Genomic DNA, 23151 nt, shown 5'->3' with positions numbered 1-23151 from the left:
CTGTATATTTTCTATATGGTAAAGGGACTCGATATGGGACGCTGTAAAGGAAGCGATGTCTAGTGTTCTGTGAAATCAGCTTGAAGCCTGGAACAATGAGCTTGTAATCATACATTCAGAGCTGCCTTTCTTCACTCTCACCTCTGTTCATGCTCATATACTGAATTCTATTATGGGACACCGGAGAGAGGACTGTCCACTGCTTCACTTTATGCCTTTGAGAAAGATGATTATTGGACCGGCAGAATTTAAACAAGCCCCGGGAATATCATAGCTCTCCAAAATTGCCTGTCTTCTTTCCTTTGTTATCTGACAGACAGATAGATAAGAGTTAGATCTATTTTTCACCCCCTCTCTTCTTCTCAAAGCCATTACCACTAAATTATCTTTGTGTTTATTGACAGAGACGTGGCTGTTCTAAGAAAGAAGGCTGGATTGTGAGGTACGGGGTCCGTATGTGTGTTTCTGTGACAGGCTATGACAGACGTTAATGGCGCAGGCATCCGGTGACAAGCTGTCTCTTCTCTCCCTCAGGGACACACTCCGTTCTCTAGGTCAGGAATGTCCTGATGGTTTCTGACAGGGTCTTTCACTGTGACTTTTTCTTAGAAAGATTGCTCTCTTGCGAGGCCCGTGGCATTCGTGCATTGGTGTGAATCAGCTTTCTGCCCTGATGTGCTTTTCACTTGTTGTGAGGTGGAGGTGTAAAAGCACAGCGTACACGGACTCTCACCCTTACAGCCACTCGTTTTATCATCCGTCCTGCCCACATATCAGTCCACACCAACACAGTCCTGATTAATCACGGTGTACTTGGTTGATGTTGAGTTGAGCAGCTCTCTAGAGGAACTGGCTAAGTTCACTCACCCTGATGGAATATTTTGAAATGTGAGATGCTCAGACGCTCTGCATTCATTAGAAGCTGTGCAGTCATGTGGAGCGCTGCTTACCTGCACTTCCCTCCCAGCATCATTTATATGCAATGCTGATGAAGCAGAAGATTTTTGAATGACACTCTGGACAAAATGTGACCTGTACAATCAAAGGGACGATCCATCCTAAACGGTTTCCTACATTCCTCACAGTGCCATCTGATCTGTTGACATTGGAATCAGTGTTATTTCGTCTTTACAGAAAGAGAGCGATGAAGCCTTTAGTCCAGCTTCTTACCTGTACACTCTGTTTAAACACATATGGTTCCAAACCAATACCATTACCATTTTTGTGAAATTACTATAAAACAAATCAAAATAAACACAATTTCATGATTCATGACAGATTCGTACATTCATGACTGAAGGACAGAATTTCCATTTAAGAGGCTAAATTTGGAGTAAACTTTGTTAGCTTGTACAATGAGTCAGCATAAAGCGTTTGCTGTTTTTTTGTTTGTTTGTTTTTTTTTTTTTGAGACTTTGTTTGTTTGTTTATTTATTTAATACTTTCTTAGTCCGTAGTCAGAGCCGGGCCCCTGCTGTGCCGATCAAGCTGACAGTGCTGTAATCGGTCTCTTAAGCAAGCAGAGACATGCAGCGAGCTTCTCCGCAGAGACGCCACTTCTGTGTATGTCTTGCTGATTGCTCCTGATTGCCCCTGGGAGTCCTGCTGAAGTTTCCCCATATTTATTAAAAATAAGGATGTCATTCATGGTTGTGCAGTGAGAATTCGTCTCCGGTGGGCCCGGCAATGCTCGCATACACACTGATGGTTTATTGAGCTGTTGCTGTTATTACTACGGTGGATTTTTGGATCCATTTATCAGTGAGTTTGTGTGTGTGCGCGTGTGTGTTCGTTTATCTGCCCCATGGTGTCATCAAAAAGCATGCAGCTGAACAGCCAGTTAAATAAATCTCATAAGTCATCCATAACGGATAATGACGCCCTGATAAAATATGGACCACCCGTTCAGATCATTCCTACCAGCAGCGAATAACACGCACTTAATCACCATGAAAACTAATCAGCAGCGCTGTGGACGTCTCTCCCATACAGTACACGCTGTCTATCGAACATCCACGTACAGTGGAGCCTGAGCATCGTCAGCACATCCTCACATCAACACTGATTGTGATTGGTTTCTAGTCCACTACAATAAAATCTATGACAAATTTGTGTCTTTATGCTTTGGACATCTGTCTAGTCACATCAAAAATGCTTTCTGGTTAATGCCTTGCATCCCAGATTTTTATTCAGTTATTCATTCTAAAGCAGTAATTATTATGGATTATTTGGTGACTGCAATTTTAATCTTGGGGTTGTCAATCAGAAATGTGCAAAAAGAACAGTATTATTTTTTCCTAATAAAAAGAAAACAGATAAGTCTGTCAACAAAGACATCTGAAATGATTACAGTGGCATCGTGTATGTGTCGTAAAATATCAATTGAAATGTTAACTTTGTGATTCTGTGCTTCTGATTGTTTTTATAGAAACTTTTCTCCAATTAACATCTAGGGTGTTTTTATTTTTGTTTTGTTTTTAATTCCTTATTTATGTTCTATTATGCCCAAGGCACTCAAGTTTCAACCCGATATCGGGAAAAATGTGTAGGAATTTTAACAAGCAGCTCGTAGAAGAAAGCCATGAAAAAGTCGAACACCCCTCCCTGCTACTCCATCTGTATGCTTTCTCTAATCTTCATGACTTTATTTTGTGCCCATAATTCCTGCATGTTGTCAGCGTGTGAAGGTTTTGCACCCCTGAAACATCATTAGCATGAGTGACAGATACTGTTGAATATTTACAGGACGTCCCAGGCCACACTACACGGGGATTAGTGGTAGATCTGCTACTCGTCTGTCTCACTTCTCCTGTGTCTGCAATTAGCGGCGGAATGATAGAGCACTACTCCTCTCTTAGAGTTGCAGGATCCCGTGTTCAGGACGAGCGGTATGAGTTCAGCAGATGTGTCAGGGTCGGTTAGCATCGTTAGCAGCTGCTGCTCAAAACACGACCCATAAGAAGCTAGAGCTGGAAGAACTGAACCCAGCTGATCACCTTGAGCTGTGTATTTAAATGAGGGTTGTCTGTTAGCTGTCTGTTGTGACTCCCCTGAGCCTCAGTCATGGCAGAATTATTCATTACCACAGCAGGATCAAGTTTGGCAGTGCAAAACATGGGGAAGAAAAGAGCAAGAAAGGGCTGGTGGACCAACACGAAAGCGTAGCTGCTCTTAGCTCTTAGCTTTACAGAAGTCAATATGCATCAATTATCACACCCCTGTAGGCTGCTTTTAGTCTGCAGTTCCACGAAAAGGCATGAATTTAAACCCGCCTACTTCTCACAAGTCTAATTACAGCACAAACATTTTAATGCATTCAATTCACAGACATGTTCCTGAGCCATAGTCAAAGAACGATGAATTGTCCTGGCTTTATGTGTATTTCTTTTACATCCACTCTCTCTCTCTCTCTCTCTCTCTCTCTCTCTCTCTCTCTCTCTCTCTCTCTATCTCCCTCCACCTGTTTCTATTGCTCAATCTGCCTGGCTTGGACTGAAGGTCTTGTTTACTTTCTTCAAGAGAATTTTAAATAACACGTCTCTTTTTACTCTGTCTTTTGTTAGTAGGGAGAAGATCAGTTTCTTTCTAGAAGTGTGCAAACTTTCCTGTGTTTGAGACAGATGGATTGATCTACATGCATATTTCATATTTTGTCTCGGGCAAAGCCTTTTTCCTGTCACTACTTTTATTTTTATTTATTGTCTCCTCTTGCTGAAAACTGAAAGTCAGTAGTAATTTAGGGAATGGTGGATGAGGGCCAATATTTTAGAGAAGTCTATGGACATTTTTTCCCCCGTTTTCTCCTGTTTGCTCTTGCCAATTCCCACCCACTAACAAACTCTCAATTATCTAACCAGCTCACTAGATCCACTAGAGTGGGCAAACGTGCTTCCTTTGAGACATGTGAATCAAACCTTAGCATCATCCTGAACTGCTAAAATGTGTCTCTCCTTACTTCCACCCACAAAGAATGGCCAGTTTTGCTTTCTTGGATGCAACATCGCCAGGATTTAAACATCGACAGGGCCGACAGGTTTCCTTTGCATCAGGATCTGTGCTAAGTAATTTTTAAATCAGTATATTGAACAGAAGCCTTTATTTTGTTACATATACATTACAGCACAGTGAAATTCTTTCTTTGCATATCCCAACTTTTGGAGGTTAGGGTCAGAGCACAGGATCAGCCATAATACAGCACCCCTGGAGCAGTGAGGGTTAAGGGCTTGAATCCCAGTCCTCTGATCAACAACATAGAGCCTTAACCACTGGAGCCACCACTTACCCTTGCTTTGTTGAAACAGTAAACACCCAAAAATAAAAAAAGCCTCTTTTGCTCTCTTAAATAAAGCAAATTCAGAATGTGAAAGTCATTTGTTTATTATTATTATTATTATTATTTATTTTGATGATGATGATGATGATGATAATGGTGATAGGTGTGTTTCCTGCAGGTTCTCTGGTTTTCTTCCACCATCCAAAAGCCTGCCAGTAGGTAGCTTGTCTAAGATTGCCTCTCGGTATCAATATGTGTATAAATGTGTTTGCTGCAATCAGATCAGACTTTTTGACTTATCATCTACTGTTGCTTGGTGCAAATGTGGTAGAGAAAAAATTATTAGCAAGCTCTAACATTACATCCCTCCGTTCTCTCAAACGTACACATAAGTGACAACATTCATTCATTAATTTTCTACCACTTATCTGAACTACCTCATCTCAGGTGTCATCGGGCATCAAGGCAGGATACACCCTGGATGCAGTGCCAAAACATCGCAGGGCACACACACACTCTCATTCACTCACACACTCAAACACTACGGACAATTTTCCAGAGATTCCAATCAACTTGCCATGCATGTCTTTGGACCGGGGAGGAAACCAGAGTACCCAGAGGAAACCCCGGAGGCACGGGGAGAACATGCAAACTCCACACACACAAGGCAGAGGCGGGAAACGAACCCCCAACCCTGGAGGTGTGAGGCAAACATGCTAACCACTAAGCCACCGTGCCCCCTAAGTGACAATATTGACAACATAAACAGTGCATGTTTTCTTAGCGTGGATGAATATTGTATAATACATACTGTATATATGGGCTTTTGTGGCATCTCTGACTCCTGTCACTTCTCACACTCCTCTCTCATGCTCCTCACCATTGAGAGCACAAATCTTACATTGTGGACAAACTTTAGGTTCAGCTGCTTGTTTTGGAGAATTAGAACAACACCTTAACTTTGGTGTAAGAGTAGATAGTAATAGTAGGCTCAGGCGGTTCACTCTTAAAGACGATGTGTGACGTCTTATGACTAAAATTCTTTGCCAAGCAAGGGGGCAACCAGTGAACCTCTTTTTTTGCCAAGCTAGTTCAGATGGAAGCATGGAAGGAAGGAGATTAGGATCACGGTAGAAGCTCCTGAGTCGGGCAGATGGAACAGCGGAGGCATCCATATACCTGATTTTCCTTTTTCCCTTCAAGCCTCCTCTCAGGCAAAGATCTGCACCTGATGCTTAAGATAAGCTCACAAGTGTCTGGTGGGTACAGGAGCGAGAGTCATCCCTCTGCAAACAATCCTTCCTGCAGTTTTAATGAACACGCCCATGTAATGAGGAAAGGAAGGTATGCAGGTGGTGGTGATGAGAGGTATATAACTGAGAGGACTTCTCATGTCACTGTACATCAGCTGCTTTACAGGTTAAAGGTGTATCCTTTGTGTAATGCCTTCCTCGTTTCCTTCAAGGAGCAGTAACAATTTTTATTCTCCAGTACATAATTAATCAGAATTATCCAGATTCATTATTATTGTATAGATTTCTTGTTGATTATTTTAATTTCGATCCCAGTTAAACTCCCACAACCGGCTAGTGTCGGCTAGTCTAGTCTGACGTTTGTCATACATGACTTTAAGAGTTACAACCTGAAAATGAAATCATTCTCACTGTTTTTTTTTTTTTTTCCATGTACAAGTCAAGTCAAGAAGCTTTTATTGTCATTTCAACCGTATATGGCAGTTGCAGTACACAGTGAAATGAGACGACGTTTCTCCAGGACCAGGGTGATGCATAAAACAAAGACAGAGCTATAAGGACTTGGTAAGTTAGTCCTAGCCACATAAAGTGCAACTGTACAGCCTGGTGTAAACAGCGCAGGACAAGACAGACAAGACAGTGCAGGACAAAAGACGGTGCAGACAAAAAAAGACAATAAACAGAAACAGCGCCGACCAGTGTACATAATGTATGTTCAAACAATATTGCGTGTGCAGTAATACTAGAATAAACACAGTGCTATTGCAACAGGTCCCTGAGATCATGTAAAGTATCGTGCAAAACAACTGAAATGTGAGACAGCATGTGCAAAGAGCAAAAAGTGTGCAAAAACAGCATGTAAACAGGTTGGTGGATATATATTGGAAGTGTGTGTATTTGGTGTAGGTCTGTGCAGTCCATACAGTTGTTGTTTTTTATTTGTTGTTTGCTGAAGTATTGCTAAATATCCAAACTGCCCTTTGGCAAACTCCAAATGGGATTTCATATTGTTTTATTTCAGTAATGTCTTTTTTTTCTTGATATTATTTAATAAATCCCAGCTCAGATTGTTCAGGCTATAGTTGTTCTGTTAACAGAATTATCTGTGGATCTCTCCAGCACCTTTTGGACTAATACCCTCCTAACCTGGTTACTGAATTTTGGTATATGAGTCCCGTCCGAGCCACATTCTTTTTATTTTTTAAATAATGGTTTTGGTGCTCCATGATATGTTTTTGAAATATGTTCATAAGCAAATCCTTATTGACATTTTCCCAAAATTTGGTCCTCAAACTTTTTGGACGATTTCTTTGGCTTAATGCTGCTGTTTTTTAAATGTGTTCCCTAACAAACTCTAACAAACAAATAGCATACTGTATAAACTCTAGAAAGCAGTCTCTGAAATACACAAATACCTCATTCTGGTGTTTGATCTGAACATAAACTGAAGCTCTCACTGGTATTTGCATTAGTTTATGACTTGTACAGCCATCACACAAAACGTGAAAGGTTCTTTTCTTCTTGTTGGCATGTGGACGAGGGTGACCTTGAAGCCAGAACGATTTCTGATAGTAGTTCCCCATGCCTAGCGATCAAAGGCAGCAGTTTTTGGCTTCTTTGCAGTCGAGTCTCTTACCCATCAGATTGTTTGCTCTTTTTTGGTGCTGATTGCCCCATTTTCCACTTTCTACCTCCAGAGAGCTCTGTATGGTAGCTGGCAGACATGGCTGAACCATCAGTCCCCATTTTTGGATTTCCTGCTCTATCATGGGCTGCTTATTCTGCTGGTTAGGAGCGGAAAGTCCCAGGAGGAAAAGGTCAACGGTGTAAATATTTATGGACTGCACTGTAGGCTCACATGCTTTAGGGTAAATATGTGAATATTAATGAGTCAGGACTGCAGGGGGTTCAGCTTGGAGCAGGGAGCAGCACACATCACTTCTTTGATCTAGAGCAGGAAAGAAGGATTAAACCACTACAACATCTCTTACAACCGATAGAAGTGCACTGAGAAGATATGAAACTTCTCTTCTCTTCCATTCTCTTCTCTTCCCTTCTTCAATTTTCTTTCATTTCCTTTTCTTCTCTTCTCTTCCTTTCTCCTCACTTCTCTTCTATCCTCTTCCCTTCTTCAATTTTCTTTCATTTCCTTTTCTTCTCTTCTCTTCCCTTCTCTTCTCTTCTCTTCTATCCTCTTCCCTTCTTCAATTTTCTTTCATTTCCTTTTCTTCTCTTCTCTTCTCTTCCTTTCTCTTCTCTTTTCTTCTCCTCACTTCTGTTCTCCTCTCTTCCCTTCTTCACTTTTCTTTCATTTCCTTCTCTTCTCTTCTTTTCTCTTCTCTTCTATCCTCTTCCCTTCTTCCCTTTTCTTTCATTTCCCTTCTTTTCTTCTCTTCTCTTTTCTTCTCTTCCCTTCTTCACTTTTCTTTCATTTCCTTCTCTTCTCATCTCTCCCTTCTCTTCTATTCTATTTTCTTCACTTCTTCACTTTCCTTTCATTTCCTTCTCATCTCTTCTCTTCTCTCCTCATCTGTTCTCTTCCCTTCACTTTTCTTTCATTGCCTTCTCTTCTCATCTCTTCTCTTCTCTATCTGATCAGATCACTATTTATTCACTAGAAAATGTACTTCAGTGCTTTTTAGTCATTGCTCTCAGCAATGCTTCATCAGATGACATTGGTACCATCTGTTGTCCTTTTAAACTTGGTTGTTTTTGTACTCACAGTAAATCTGCTGTGAACTGGAGAGGGCCTGAGTGCTGTTGTGTCCCCGCCTGGCTCTGCTGTTTCCCAGCATCCTTTCGAGTTCATCGTCAGTGTAGCTGTACCGGTTCAGGATGAGTTGTGTAGCTGCAGTTAATTAAGTGTGCTGCTGAGGCTCTCACTGCGTATTAGCCTCTCTCATGCCCATCACTTTCCTTTCACAAAGTCACACCATTTTTTGAAAAGAATCCATTCATCGACACATGGTGTGAGGAAACCGGATGAGAGAAACCCTCAGATTAAGAAACTGTCATCAACATTCTCTGTACGCTTCTTGTTTGCTACCTGTGTTTTCATGTCAGTATTTTTTTTTATCCTTTTCTCTGGCAGTCACTTGGGACAGCTCTTCTCATCTTCAGCCATCTCTGAAGCTCGGAATGTTCAGAGTTTTATAGCTTTCGGTTGTTAATAGCATCTCTGACTTCCGGCTGTAATAAATGTTTAAAGAAATCTGCCTCGCTCTCTCTTCCTCTCTGCCAGTCTCTTTCTCCCATGTTCTCTTTGTCTCACTTGCACTCATTCACTCTTTCTCGCTCATCTGCAAAGGGCATGCAGTAAATATAGGACACTTAAGAGGAATGTTCATTCATTTGAATCCTGTCTCTCTCTATAGCAAATATTACTGCTAAAGTGTCAGTAATTTTGTTAGTGCTGCATTTATTCATGTCATGTCTCTAGCAGTACATTACTGAGCCTGTAATGAACATAATCTTACACACACACACACACACACACACACACACACACACACACACACACACACACACACACACACACACACACACACACAAACAATTTCAACAAGAACCATCACGGTTAGTACTAACAATTTCCAACAATTCTGAACCATTTTATTTTTCAAGCAGCTGTCAGTGAAACAATCATACTGACCTAATAATGACTTAACCCTCAGAAGTTTTCCTATTCTTTTCTTTCTTTTTCTTTTCTTTTCTTTTCTTCTCTGTTCTTTTCTGCCTGATCTTGTGATTTTTATTCCCCTTCTCTTCTCTTCTCTTCTCTTCTCTTCTCTTCTCTTCTCTTCTCTTCTCTTCTCTTCCTTTTGTTTTCATGGGGTGATCAGGTCCTATTCTGTTTCATTACCTAACAGTGTCTGTCTGTATCTGTCTGTCTATGTTTGTGTGTGTGTGTCTGTGTGTGTGGGTGTGTGTGTGAGCGTGTATGTGTGTGTACACGTGTGTGTATCTCTCGGTGTTTGGCAGTGTTAGCTATGAGGAATGGATGTGGACGTGTCGGGGGTTGAGTGGAGACTGAAGTGTAAAACAGCCTGTGAGAGCTGAACCGTGAGGCTCACTTTCCTTAATCATTTCCAGCCTGTTCTTCTCCCTGAAGCCAATCTCAAGTGTTTGCTGAACATTTTCTTTTGTCTCTTTATCAATTCATCACACACTTAGGGCTGAGGAGTGAGTCAGGAGACGCGAGAGAGGGGATGAATAAAAGGCTGGTTGTGTGTGAGTGATTGTGTGAGTGATTGTGTGTGTGTGTGTGTGTGTGTGTGTGTGTGTGAGAGAGAGAGAGAGAGAGAGAGAGAGAGAGAGAGAGAGAGAGTTAGAAAGTGAGGCTGAGGGTGTGACTTCCTGTAGAGAAACTCTGTACTCTGCGTCCTCTGGGTGGGAGATGAACAACTTAAACAAAGTGGCTCTCCGTTTCCATTGTGATGCGATGCTGATGGATCTGCTCTTGTACAGATGACCTGCCTCTGCTAATTACCTCTTTAATGTTTCATCCTCTCTAATGATGTTTGCGGTCTCTGAGCTATAACAGTTCAGCAGGAAGAGAGAGGGACGAAGGGACGGTGTGGGAAGAACAGGAAGGGATTAATGTAGAAGGGCCATGAGCTGAAGCAGAGAGCTACAATGAGAACTGAGGAGCATCGTTTCTGTGGAAATCCTCCATGATGACTGATTTCTGTAGAAATTTAAAATCTGATTTCCTTCCACAGCTTAGCATTAGACCACAGGTTTGGGTTTGTTTTATTGTTTTATCTGTTTTCTTTTCCTCCAGACTGTGTAATAGTCTGAAATTGTAGTTTGAAGACTGCAAGTGTAATAACCGTCAATATCTTAAAAGATTTCTTTTTTTTTTTTGCCCAATAAATCACAATGTCAATATTTAGCCTTCCACAGACCGAGACACTTTTGCAGTAGCTTTATGCAATTTATATTATCTCTAAAAAGACAGCAGGAGAACATTATGTTGCTAAGAAAATCGTCAAAGTGCTTCAGTCATTCAAATTTCACTTTAAATTCAGTCACACAGAAAAAAATTTACATATAGTGTACAATAACAATATGTCTTAATACTAAATGTTATATTTGCTCGTATACTAATCTCCTGCATGACTAAATTACCTTTATTCTTATTTACTAAACTAAATTTAAACAAGTTTTTTTTTATCACTAGCCATAATGATAAGCATGATTAATTTATCTATTAATAGTAGTAGCATGAACTAAAACTAAATCTCATGACAGGAAATATATCTAGAGTATTAAATCTAGTAATTAGCACATGCCTGATAATAAAGGTAATAATAATGATGCAGCGGTATCGTGTGTGTTGCAAGACACCAGTGTCGTGAGTTCAGGTGTGAGCTTTATATGATTTTATTCAGTGTCACTCAGTGTAATCTTGTCAGTGTTAGTCAAATAAATCGTGTGGAACACATTTAAAGTCAGTTCAACAAGTCTTTTTTTTATTTTTTTTTGTCTCCAGAATGTGTGAGAAAAATGTGTGTATAAACATTTATGGTGTTTAAAAAATATATATATATTATGGGGTACGTTACTGGTCATAAGTTATCAGTAAGTTATTGTTAAGGCCAAACTCAACAATTTCAGTAATATCTGTAATATCACAAAGCAAACTACAAACGCTATGAAACAAAGCTGTAAGTTTATACTACCGTGGAATCACATCAGACTTTTATTTGTTTAGTTTAAACTATAGAGTGTAAAAGAGTTTAGACTTTTTGGTCAGTTTCAGTCAATTACTGTCAAATATTAGTCTCCGTCATGTTATCATCATAATTACAATCATTATATTCTCCATCAGAATTATCCAAGCGTTACAAAGTAGGGAAATGCTCCAATACTAAATTCATGGGTGCAAATAATTATGTTTGGTAAAATATTTCTGATATTTATTTATTTTTATTTATTTATTTTATTTATTTTATTTATCTCACAGGCTAATCTACCACAAATATGTTGTAGCCTCTTTTTATCAATGGTGCCAATAATTCTGGAGCTGCGATTCAAGGTCTATTTGCGAACCTCATGTCGAGTAACTACAGGCAGGTGTGTGCTGGATGTGTGCTGACAACATTAAGATATCAGGAGAACATGTTTGGATGAAATCATTGGTTGAGAATTAAAGAAATTGTTTGAGGTTCATGATGCTGCTGCTTGTAGTGCATGAGCTATAGTGTGATGTTATTCAAGTGGCTTACAGGATTAGCATGTCAAAAAAAACAGTAAAAAAATTCAGTGATTAAAAGATATTAAAAAAAAATCAAACCCTGACACAGCAGTATTCTTGATTATTTCTTCTCATCACTGCTAACATCGTTGTGGGATTTAATAACTTCATTGGATTAATTGTCCACAGTTTAGAAATTCCACTTCATTATTTGAATTTCTTTTTTTTTTTTTTTTTGTTAACCATTTTTTCCACTTCCACTCACATAATCTACTTATCTGTCATTTTCCATTTTATTTTATTTATTTATTTATTTATTTAATCACTGCGAGTCTGTTTAAAATGAGTCAGGACACTGTGGGCTTTCAGTGTGAGGTGTTTTTTTTCCTGTGTTGGATAACCTTACACAGAGTTTTAGTGGGTGAAGTTAACACCTTCAGATATTACAGAGAAAAATGAGTTTGATATCACCATTTACTTTAAAGTGAGAAGCAGTTGTGTTTTTAGGGAACTTTTCTATGATTATATTACCCCTAGACTAGGTGCAAACAGAAATGTTAACGAGAAGCCCATATTATTTATTATCTATCAATTATCTTTTATATGAGCCAATAAGCACCACTGTAGAGTGAGACATGACAAAGACATTCAATGCTGAACATTGCAACACCAAAACAGGCAGACATTTTGTTAAGCTTCTCAGATCACAGATTGAGAACCTTTGCACTAAACGAACTTGGTACAAACTGAAGCAAGGTATTGTATAGTGTGTGAGTGTGTGTGCGCGTGCTAGTGTGCGTGAATGTGCTTGCAAGTGTGTGTGGGTGCGAGATTGTGTGTACGGGTGAGTATGTGCGCGAGTCAGTGTGTGCAGGTGATTGTGTGTGCAAGTGAGTGTGAGTGTGTGTGTGAGTGCATGTGTGTGTGTGTAAGCCCATCCTGTAATAATTGCATGGTATCTTACATAATAGAATGCCTTTGAATATGTAAATATTATGGCACTCCCCCAGTATGAGACATTTGTGATCGCACATTCATTGTGACTGCACACAAGGGAAATATTATTCATAAACATAAAAACTGTCTTAGTCTTTTTCTGGCTGGATAAGAATTTCCTGCAGCTGTTTTAAAAGCCAGAAGGGATTTACATCTGTTGCTACTGTAGTGCTAGACATTGTCAGGGCCACAGGCATCCAGCCTGAGTCACGCTTTGATGCCATTTTCCACACGTTTTGCATCTGTCAGGTCTGACCTCAGTGCAGTATGAGGGCCGAGTTTATTGCAGGACACGATATGAAAGCAGCTGTCAGAAAGGGATCATCTCTTCCATTGGCTGGACCACTATATTCTTGATGAGTCCTCATCTCCGGAGATATGAGCCATGAACACACAGCTCTTCTCATGGATACCGAAACAATGCTTACGAAGGAGATTACGAAGGTCACAGGAGATTGTAGACGTGATGAGTCCACACTAAAAGAGAGTGTGGAGGAGTGGATCAGTACACCACTTTACTAGTTTGAGTCCTTTCCTTACTTTTCTGGTTAGAATGATTCTATGGGATGCCGAAACCACGGCAACTCGGCATGACAGCTGACGGATGGTCTGCTCTCGCCTGCACTATTATTCTCTGTAGCTAAAAAAAACGAATAAGCTTTCACTGCGTAAATACAAAGACAATTGACCTGCAGTGGAAAAAAAAATTCTTCTACAAAAACATGATTCTCCCTAAAGTTTTTTATCTGACTTCTACAGAGAGTTTGTCAGTACAGTGTATTGGCATTCACAGCAAATGAAGGTGAGGAAGGATTTCCTTTCCTCCCTCCAGAAGCCTGCTACAGGGCCTGAGATCATCCACTTTCAATAAAGATGGATTACTCACTCCTGCTTGGGGAAATTTTATCTTTAAAGGTTTTTTCCCTCTTTATCCTCCTGTGCTTCTGGATGAAGAAAAGAACATGCACATTGAGTTATAATGTGTACTTTTGAGTCATTGGGCATTCAGTTGACAGCCTAGATTTAAAATATTGTCCTGTTTTTCTTTTAATGGGAGGAACTGGAGTGCATTGCATTTTTTGAAAACTTTTAATAAAGTCCCCTGCCTCATGTTGAGCCCTGGGATTTCTTTAAAGAGGAAATGTTTTGCAGTAGCTGAGACACTTTGCTATTTCTGAAGATTGTTTGCTTGTGTTCTTTCACTTTCACGTTTTATCACTTTACGCTCTTTCTGGTTTAACTGTTGCAGTTTTCTTCTTTTTTCCCTCTCAGCATAAAGATGGTGCTCCTGTGGACTGCTGGTGACATTTTCAAGACGACATACTTTGTGATTAACGAAAGCCCCGCCCAGTTCTGGGTGTGTGGGTTGACGCAGATCTTGATCGACATCGCCATCTTGGTGCAGGTCGGCTACTACGGCCTGGACTCCAGAGCTAAAGTGGGATGAGGAAGACTTCTCCGAGTCTCCAGTGTCCAACAAGGGCTCCTTAAATACGTGCATGTGTGTTTCATTTATTTTCTTTACATCGAAGCTTAGTTAAGTGTTGTTCTTGTTTTTTTACGTTATTTATATTTTTAGTTACATTGCTGATGAGCAAAGTGCATTGTTCCAAGAAAAGAGAAACTCCAATAATGTATGTTCTGAAAGCTTTGCCACAATTATGTCTTATTTCCTGCGTACATCCATTAAGTCTGAGCTTTGAGAAAGTGTTACTGAGCTTGGCAAACCACAAGCAAAGCCCCAAGCGTTTTTAGTGAAATCTGAGCTGGCAGACGGCTCCAGTGAGAGAGTGCCAAATTCATCTGCAAATCTGCACCACTTGATCTACACTTTGGACTGTTCCACTGCAAACCTGTCCCAACCGCTCACCATCCTGAAATCATTCGCTAAATCCGCACCTGGCTCTACACGGATGACAAGAAAAAGACCCATTATGGGTCTCAAAATGGTCCTGTATTATTTTTTATAAAACTTCAGGCTTGAGTATGATACTGTTACAGCTGACAGATCAATGAGAGTGACTACTGAATCTGTATGGATTCATTCATTTGAAGACCAAAAACAATAGATCCACAAATGAATAAATCCATGAAAGGTAAACTTCATATTATATTTGAATTGTGGAAAGATTATACCTACACTGCTGGAAGAAAAACAATGTAAATATAGTATAGTAGGCTTCTTTGGTTTTCCAGCCGTAGGGAATATATAAAGGTCCGAAGTACCGCCAGAGAGAAAGTAGATACTTTAAGTGAGACAAGTAATGTTTTTTTCTGTTTGTTTGTATTCAGAGGTGCCAACATATGCAGTTTAGCTGTAGCTACATGTTGTTATAGCGATATGTGATACCCCTCGAAATAATGGAAAGGACGTAGAACATAGAAATCATACATTTGCTTCTAAGTGAACTTTGGCTTGAGAGTTCACACAGCAAACCAAGTAGACAAGAATGTCATCGTTTTAGTCAGTAAAAAAAGATGTGCTTCTTGTTATAAAGGAAGAGTTGCTTGTTATAAATAAGCAGCAATGCCCGAGTGTTGCCTTACTGTTATCTTCCTATTGCGTGGTGCACATCTGAGAGAGAAAAAACACCACCACCACCACCACAGTCTCGTCTACTGACATACGTTTGTTCCATGTACGTTTCTGTTGTAAAATTCTGTTTTTTCTCTCGCCTGCTAGGATTTTCTTATTAGCAATGTTGGCACCTCATGTGTTTATACCTCTTCACAAGATACTTTCATTTCATCATAAAATGAAATACTTTCATTTTTTTTTTCCTGAAAGATCCCTCATTCCCACCCCACCAACACCACCACCCCACCACCCTAGAACCATTTGGTTGTTGGTTTAAACACAGAACCAAAGGATCAAAACAAATGTAGCACCCTTTAATTTATTGGCCTTTTTTCTGACAGCTCACCATGATTTACTGTTTCCGTCTATGATTAAAAGAAAGCCCGTATTCAGAAAAAGTGTGTTATAAATCCTATGGATTATTTTCAGTTTTACAGTTTTAGCTGTAATAGTGAAAATAATTCCAAAGTAGATAATGGGAATCATGAACCTTTTCCGCTACATTAGCCCCTAAATACTTTACTGGTTTAATGGCATAGATAATGGCATAAATACTGCTCATGTGTTTACTGATGCTAGAAACAGTAAGACTCAGACCATCATTTATTGGTTGGAAATGTTAAAAGGTAGTCTGTGATGAGACTTCCATCAGGAAGCTGTTCCACACCATTAAGCCTCGTGCCATTGCTGTGAGTGAGACACTATTGATCATTGACCCTATAACTCTGAATCCTGCCCCAGTGCCTAACAGCTGCAGGGTACGTCTTTGTGAGCCCAATAAGCCCTGCGGCATCTCCCTTATTTCCATTCTCGTGTCTCACTGTTTGGAGAAAGAAAACGCTTCAGTTCTCTGTGTTTTTTTTCACACCACAGGGTGATTACAGTGAACTGAGACGGTGTGTTAAACAATGTTACACAAGGATAGAGCTATCTTAATGGTCATTTGACCTCATGGAGAACTTTGCCTGGTCCCCATAAAGAGGACTTCAGATGATTCTGTTTAGTTACTGAGTATAAGGCTAGGGTTAAATGTAGGGATATGTACAGCATTCATTCAGATGTTAATATAGGAACTAGATGGCCAAATGTATGGATACATGCACATCATACTCACATGTGTTTGTAGAAAAATCTTATGTGTCCTGTTATAATACACTCCACTCTTCTGAGAAGGATTTCCACTAGATTTTGGGGTGGTTATGGGGATTTGTGCTTATTCACCCACAAAAGCTTTTAAGTCAGGCACTGATGTCAGGAGGTCCAGGATGCGGTCATGCATATGTACCAGTTCATCTCAAAGGTGTTCAGTGGTGGTGTGGTCTGGGCTCAGTGCAGGACACTCAAAAGCTGAACTTTCGAACTTGACAAACCATATGTTAATGGAGCAAGCTTTGTGCACGAAGGCATTGTCATGATGGAAGACATTTGGGCTTCTTAGTTCCATTAAAGGGAAATTGTAGCACTACAGCATACAGAGGCACATCTGATATAATTGTGTGCTTCCATCTTTGCACATATGGATGTGATGGTCAGGTGTCCACAATCGTTATGTGGCTATATAGTATAAATATATTTGTCTAATTTGTCTCTATAAGTAATGACATGATGATTGAAAACAACTGTTCCCTATTGTTCACTAATACAGATCTGATGCTGTCCCTCCATCAAACCCAGCTGAACATGTCTGGTTTATCATGGTGCTATTTTATTAGCTGTTACCAGTGTTTATTTTCCCACAAAACATATATCTATTCTCTCGCTTATTTCCTTTACATTTAGCTTTTTACATATGCGGCGCTCTTGTATGACGTACATACTCATAGAATACAGATATATCATAATGCAAAGCTTTTAAGTGCTCTAGTAACCAAAGAGATTCTTTTGTCCAACATTATAATGTCTCATACACGTGTTTGCATGACTGGTGAATGGCTTAGCTTTTGATTTAGTGGTGTGTTGTTGTGATGAAGATGTTTGAGATGAGCATGATCAGTCACTCTGTGCGATTGTGGTTGTTTAATGATGCCTTAATATTTGATACTGTGTTGGACTCTTGTTACACACAAACTTTGAGAAAGTCTGCACTCCAAAAGACACATAAAAAAAAAAACCTCTGTGAACTTTGTGTGAATGTTTTTATGATGTTTACATCAATGAATGCATCGATTCAGGAGCTGATCTCTGTGCAGACTGATGTTCACATTATGTCTCATACTCAGCGAAATGTTACTGAGAGCCAATGAATGAAGTGTTTTTCAGGGAGGACATTTATTAAACAAATGAAACAATGAAGTCTGTGTGGTCTTATCTTATTGCACACTCTAAATAGACCTCTACATTACACGGTGTAGATATTTGCATAAAAAATATGATACTGTATATTGCAATGTTGTTACATCACTTTTCTAACAAAATAAAATAGCAGAGTTTAGCACCAGGCAGTACACATCTTAAATTAGATCTGACCCCAGGCATGAAGCATATTATGTTAGTGTTATCTGTTGTTCTTCCAAAAAAAAAAAAAAAAATTCTGAAAGTTTTTCTTACAATCCAGAGGTGAGATCTAATAAATTCTGTGTTGTTGTTTTTTTTTTTGTTTTTTGTTTTTTTTTGGCTTACGACACTCGGGTGGAAAATACATCTTACAAATGTCTTTTAAATTCCAAATAGATTTATACATTTTGAAATTCACTGTATTCTGATAAAGCTAATTGACTTTGTGCATTTGCCATCAAATGACTTATACTGTACTTCCCCTTAAACACTATTTTCTACACTAGACATTCGAGTACATTGTACATAGTGTAAGTGCATAGTGTGTAGTAAATCATTTGGGACACAGCTCAAGTTTATTTCCAGGCGATTTGTATAGTGTCACAGCTCCAGAGAAGTGAAAGACAGTGCCCTGGATACAAATCACACTCCAAACTTCCTCCTCCCTTTCGGGTATATGTACCAGTAAAACTTGTGTGCTTATGTCACTGTCTATCACGTTTTGTGACACTAGATGGTGGGTGTGAAGCCTGGAGAAAGGCAAAATTTAAAGTTTCACCAAGAGTGTTGTTTGTAGTTAGTATTTCACACATCAGGAAAAAAGATCAGCAGATAGCAATTAGCATGACTGAAGTATGATCGACATTGCAGGAATAAAAGAATGCAGCTTTGCATCATAAAAGCTGCTTTTTTTTAAATAAATACAGTATATAATCATGTTTGCTACAACTGGACATCCTACAAATTCATCAGTAAAGATCCAGGGTGCATCATAATCAACCCAACTATGTAAAAAAAGGACCTTTAATACTACAGTTGTTTTAAAAAATGTAATGTACTGGGGAAAAAATACCCAAATTGACTTTTAGCAGAACATTTCATGTAACATATTGTCGTGATTGTCGTGTGTTGTGACTGCAATACTATCAGGGTGTATTTCCTGCTTTACACCAGTAATAACACAAGTCACCAGGGTGACTGTTACATATCTTACAGGGTGCAACTTTTACCATAAAAAATAACATGGATTAATTACTTTTATGTGTGTAACTGGGGCTTAAATTGGTTTGTTTTGGTTGGTTGTTTGTTTGTTTTTTATTTTTAACATGATGTTAGAATGAAAATGTTATTTTGAAGACAGTTATTGTTTGTGAATTTTTCTCTGAAGAGAAACAATATATTGTACATTTTATTTATCACTTACTTTTATTTAAACATTAAACAATTCTTTCAGATGCTGTACCATGATCTATATATGAACATTTTTTATACATTATCATTATAAAATCTAACAGAAATTTTGGGGGAACTAGAAGAGTCTTGGATTAAACTTTTTTGTGAATGCATATCATTTCGAAATTGGGGTTTGTTTTTAGTCCCGAATAAAACAAAATAGTGACTATAAGTAAAAAAAATTATAATAATAAAAATATGCTGAGAAATACGATGTGATTTCATGTGTATATGTGTATAGTAAGTTCTGTTTAAATGGTTTCTGTAAAAGTTTTGGACAATGTACTGTATGACGTGATCATGCGGTGAAGCTTTCCTGAATTTGCTCAGTTTTAGATAATAACACGTGAACCAAAGAAGCAAAATGAAGCATATAACTATTCGAGTTTGACATTTTTATTACTAAGATGTACAGTAAAAGAAGTCAAGTTATAGAGTCAGTGGATCCACACGCATGAAAAATGATTGACATGACATGATATCTACCTGCAGTTATTGCCAGGTGAGTAAATTTATGTTATTTGTCCACTATTTTTCAAATTGGGTTCTGAGCATGATTGTACGTGTCTTTTAATGTGGTATCTCAGGAAGGCTGAGTAGAAGATATGGACGCACCTTGGACAGGATGCATGACTCGAGGGTTAAAACTTCTGTTAGGGAGCCAGACATATATACATCTTTAAGTTGAGAGTTTCAGTACTGTAACTCATAGACAAGGTGCCAATAATAGATGTCGGCAACTTATGAAATATTTATTTGTGAAAAGGCCTGGATTATGCATGAGGGACCAGCACTGATGGATATAAGCTTCTAGCCATTAATCAAAGGCCCATACATTAATGATATAATGTGAAGGGCTGTGCTGATGACTGCTGGGATTTGGGGTTTTAACCTACAGTCGACAAGAAAGAGGCTGACAGAATAACAGAGTGTAAGCCGTTGCACTGCATTTCTATCCATGTTGCTTGTCAATTGATTTGCTTATATTTATATATTTGCTATTCATTAGTTAACAGACCCATCCTAATTCAGTGTGAGAGTGTTCAGAACAGGTTTAGGGCTACTTCATAATCAGGGTTAGGAAGCACAGTAGAAACCAGCACAGCTCCATTTACTAAAATTGCACATAAAAGCATGAAGGCACAGAAACAATTTGTCAGTCCCAGACAGTAATAAGAGCAGCACTTACACTGCCTGAGTGCACTCCATGCTTTTGTATTATTTGAAAGATCTTGTGAGAACTAGCTTAGTCTGATAAAAGCTTTCAAGAAAAGATGCTTTGTGTGTCATCCACAGTTTGGGAAGCAGACTGCTACACACACAGCAGGCGACCGAAAACACCATCTCATTCTCCATCTGTATGACTCTGTAGTTAGTTGGGTATGTAGAGTCATACAATCCTGAAGGGACTGCATTTCTGTAGTTCAGTCGAACAAATAACAAACACAGTCGCGCACATGTGTGTGTTATGGAACAAATGTAGTGGATACACAACTCCATTCTTCAGCAAGTGCTTTCATCAAGATTGATCCAATGTCTATCCTGGGAACGCTGAGTGTGAGGTAGGAATGAACCCTGAATGGGATTCCAGTCCATCACAAGCTACCATGAACACATTAACACACTCATGCACATTTAAGACTATTTAACTTTTTTTTCACAGAGGCCAAAAAAATGAATTTGCACCTGTTTTGGGGTGAATACTGTATGTTCAGCACTGAATTTCTTTAGCTATGAATTTCATTTCACGCTCCACAGTGGTGGTTAATGACCCCATATGAAAGTAGACACCCAGAGCATCATAAGTGAATACTAGTATGCTGGGGGGGAAAAACAAAAATGATTTTATAAGAATTTATTTTCTTGCCTAGCTACTAAAGGCAATATATTCATAGAAAAGTTCCATCACCAACCACAAAAAAAAGTTTTTTTTACACAAATGCTGATTTCTTCAACACAAACTGTGATATCAAACCAATTCTCTCTGAGATGCCCCAAGTACTTCTTCATACAGTAAGCATTTAAAATTTGAAGGCGTTATATTCTATCACTAAATTTAAAGCAAACAAATAACATTCATTCCCTCATTCATTTTCTACTGCTTATACGAACTACTCAGGCGTCATCGGGCATCAAGGCAGGATACACCCTGGACGGAGTGCCAACCCATCGCAGGGCACACACACACTCTCATTCACTCACACACTCACACACTACGGACAATTTTTTCAGAGATGCAAATCAACCTACCATGTATGTCTTTGGACCGGGGAGGAAACCGGAGTACCCGGAGGAAACCCCCGAGGCACGGGAAGAACATGCAAACTCCACACACACAAATCAGAGGCGGGATTCGAACCTCCAATCCTGGAGTTGTGAGGCGAACATGCTAACCACTAAGCCACTGTGCCCCTCAAACAAATAACAAATAATTAAAAAAAAAACTGCTAAAAAAAAGCTACTGTAACAGTAACTTGCACTGATAATCCATTTGTTTATACTGATTGAAAATATCTGTTTAGTCATGACTGCCAGTCTACCTACTGTCATGGTATGGAAGTTGGAAGGAAACTGGACAGTTTGGAGAAATTTCACATGGACAATAACCTGAGTTCAGGATCTAAAGAGAAATCCTACTGATTTGTATCAATGCACAAGTTACAAATGTTTGCTGTATTGTAACAAGAAGCCAATTTTCCCCGAAGACAGTAACAACACTGGGTCTCTTCCTGTATTGTTGGTGTCACTTGTACAGTAATGTATGTTCACTAGAACATTAAAATCCTGTATCATATCAGGTGCATGTCTTCTTTTTTCCAGTGATGCTGATGATGTTTCTTATGATGTATTTGTTGGGTTAGGAAAAGAAAGGATATTAGGAAGCTCTTAAAAAAGGCACTGTATTTGAAACGTTTCATTATGACACTGACTATGCTGGGAAAAATTTAATCATCTTACTGATTGTCCTTAATGGTATTTTAACTGCTTAAGTGTTTATTTTTACCATTCATTCATCTTCAGTAACTACTGGAAGTGGCAAATGGGACCTTGGATGGAACACCAGATCATTGACTTGCTTACTTACTCATGTCAAAACCATCTGGTGCATATGTGTAGACAGTATTTTGTTGATTGATGGTAAAGATATATCACATATGTGCAACCCTTATACAGTATTTACTTAAAGGCAGTGAGGGTTTCTGGATCATATTTAAATATTTCTTTGCATGGATTTAAATATTTTAAATATTTTAAATATTATTTGGTGTGTCAAGATTTTTTCAGATCTTAAAAAAAAACAGTTTGAATAGGAATTACTATTATTAGTGGATTAATTTTTAAGTCTTTAGTCTGTAGTTGTTTGCAGATATTATATTGAATCAATCAGGAGCTACTGCTGTCATGATCAGAATGACACACCTACAGATTACTGAAAGAATGATTGTTCTCATTAATACTTTATGGGTGTCAGTAAATTTGCCGTGCATTTTGACATGTCCCAGGGAGCCTGGTGTCTATCCCAGGGGTCTTGGAACACAAAGCAGGGGATACCCTCGACAGGGCACTAACTGATCACAAGGCACAATCACACACGTATACGCTCATTCACAGACTACAGACAATTTAGAGATGCCGGTCAGCCAAAAATGCATGTCTTTGTACTGGGGAGGAAACCTTAGTACTGGAAGTACAAACTCTGCACACACAGGCTTGAGATGATATGATGACAAACATGATAGTAAGTAATTCCTATTTTGGTTAAATTAATTTTTTAAACCCACAGTGGAATATTAGATTTATATTTATTTAATAACATATATAAATATATATATATACTTTTATGTAATTTCTACTTTTTTATTTATTTTATTAATTCAATTGTTTTTTTAAATTTAATATTAATTAGAAAAAAATATTCTGTAGTAACAGATTAATTATTAGTTATAAATGTGTGTGTGTGTGTGTGTGTGTGTGTGTGTGTGTGTGTGTGTGTGTGTGTGTGTGTGTGTGTGTGTGTGTGTGTGTGTGTGTGTGTCATCAGTTAAATACATGTTGCATTCCTCTGTGCTCTGCAGGAAAACCTCTGTTGTGCCCACTAATTGACTAATCACACATCCCTGCACAT

At 38.8% G+C, this 23151-nt stretch overlaps 1 protein-coding gene across 1 annotated transcript in view; it reads left to right on the top strand.

Annotated features, from left to right (window-relative positions):
- si:dkey-246g23.2 (solute carrier family 66 member 2) overlaps positions 1–17591 on the top strand; it is a 53018-nt gene extending 35427 nt beyond the window's left edge. Inside the window, exon 5 of the mRNA XM_027161763.2 lies at positions 13994–17591. Within this exon, the coding sequence (XP_027017564.2) occupies positions 13994–14168 (175 nt within the window). The 3' untranslated portion in view covers positions 14169–17591. The remainder of the gene's footprint in view (positions 1–13993) is intronic.
- Positions 17592–23151: the final 5560 nt, after the last annotated feature.

Source organism: Tachysurus fulvidraco, chromosome 13 (assembly GCF_022655615.1).
Source record: "Tachysurus fulvidraco isolate hzauxx_2018 chromosome 13, HZAU_PFXX_2.0, whole genome shotgun sequence".
NCBI lineage: Eukaryota > Metazoa > Chordata > Actinopteri > Siluriformes > Bagridae > Tachysurus > Tachysurus fulvidraco.
Note: the sequence above shows the minus strand (reverse complement) of the source record. Positions and strands in the feature narration are given on the sequence as shown.